Here is a 1,797-nt window from a genome sequence, read left to right on the forward strand (position 1 = left end):
ACAATTTCTATTGGACTTGCTCACCTACTCAGAAATAAGGTAAAATTTTCACATACAAGCTTTTTTCCAGGTTTTCTCCTTCATAAATTTAGCCTCACTTAAACCCTCTTACTATCACTATTTTGACAATACAAATATTTCTACAATATATAAAAAGCTATATACAAATATAGCCTGCTTCTGCAATACGGCTTACTTAAATGGCGTCTTGTCACTTGGGGTTAATGCCAAACTCACTATTTAGGAAAGGTAACTTGGCTCTAGCCTGTAATTCAGAGGAAATTCAGTGCCTTATTTTCCTTCATTTGCACAAGTCAGGTAGTAATTAAAACTTCCTACATTCCCCAATGAGTGATCCTGTTTCATGCTTGCAAAGATCTCATGACTCTTAAAAGAAGGTAGGGAAGGTTGTTATAGGAGCAGCATTGAGCTTGTGAAATTGCATTGAGATCACAGGAAGGTGAAAGGTGGATAAAGGTGAATACACTTGAGTATCTTGGTGAAAAGCTATTGTTAATCACTAAATTAATGCTGTTTTCCCTTCTATTTCCCTTGCTGGAATCACACTCACTAAAATTGTCCTAGTAGGAGTGGTGACTATGCAGAAGAAGAAAGCAACGCCTATGTGCTTACCTGAAATACCCTTTTCTTTTTGTAGAAAGTTCCACTGACTGACCCAACTTGGACTAAGTAGTGTTAAGCTGTCAGTCAACTGCAGATTATTACACCCTCTAAGGCTGACAAGTTCAAATGAGGGGCACACAACATCACAAACTCTTTTAATCGGACTTTTCAGGGAGTGTGGACCACCTTGCACGGGAAAACATACAAAATCCTGTCCCCTCCTCATTTAACCTCTTCCCTCCCCCATTATTTTTCCTGTCAGACAATGTTCCCTTTTCAGGTTCTAATAGCACAAATACAATGTAAAAGAGAATAGCAGTTTGATCATACTTCAGCCAGGAATTAATGTTACCTTGAAAGATAACTATAGTGTTTCATTTTGACAGACAATCAAATTTAAGCCTTTTTTCTCCTACCCTTCAAAGCACATCTGCTTTTCAATCCAAATTATTTTGTGGAAGGATAAAATAAGTATGTTAAAATAAAGGGACCACTTAAGCCTTTTTTTTTTTTTTGTAATTTTTTTAAGGTCTTAGGCTATAACATACTGCAAAACTGGCCTTATTAACTATGAACCATACAGCACTTTGAAAAAACATCATGTAAACTATTGTCCTTCTCCCACATATCTGTACCTGAAAATTAGGGTTAGGATTGGGATATGGAAGCCAAGCAGAGCGAGAGTTTTCCTGGTATTTGAAGGGTCCATTAAAGGCCTGAGTTATGGCGCTCAGGTTGAAAACACAAACTGCTGAGGCTGCTATGCTGTTCCTGCAAAAGAAATATAAACATTAACCTAAGTAACAACATTAAGAAGTCCATTTGCTGGAAAATAAATTAAAAAGGCAATAACTCTCCAATCCTTTAAGCAATTAATAAAGCAGATACGATCAGCCAGGAGATGATATCTCAAGCTAATGATACATGATGTGCTGATTTAGGCACAGATATTGGATTTAAAATTTTTGTCAGCCTTGCCAAGTAGTTGGTGTGGGAGCAACTCAGAACTTCCTACCTTCTGCTGCTGCTCTGATACCACAAGGCTATATTTCCACACATAATCACACACACTAGGGACACCTCTCTTCTAGTTACAAAATTCAGGATGAGATTATTCTCAGGGCTCATTAACATTTCTTCTAGACCAATGGCAGCACAACAGAAGTAAGGATT

At 37.5% G+C, this 1,797-nt stretch overlaps 1 protein-coding gene across 1 annotated transcript in view; it reads right to left on the reverse strand.

Moving 5' to 3' along the window:
* The window catches only part of LOC104158758 (semaphorin-5A-like), a gene marked incomplete at both ends in the record, with an annotated part of 57,587 nt that extends 56,192 nt beyond the window's left edge, over window positions 1-1,395 (reverse strand). The window contains one exon of the mRNA XM_009696487.1: window positions 1,260-1,395. Coding sequence (XP_009694789.1) covers window positions 1,260-1,395 — 136 coding nt within the window. The remainder of the gene's footprint in view (window positions 1-1,259) is intronic.
* Between the last annotated feature and the right edge of the window lie 402 nt (window positions 1,396-1,797).

This window comes from Cariama cristata, unplaced genomic scaffold (assembly GCF_000690535.1).
Source record: "Cariama cristata isolate BGI_N322 unplaced genomic scaffold, ASM69053v1 scaffold14353, whole genome shotgun sequence".
NCBI lineage: Eukaryota > Metazoa > Chordata > Aves > Cariamiformes > Cariamidae > Cariama > Cariama cristata.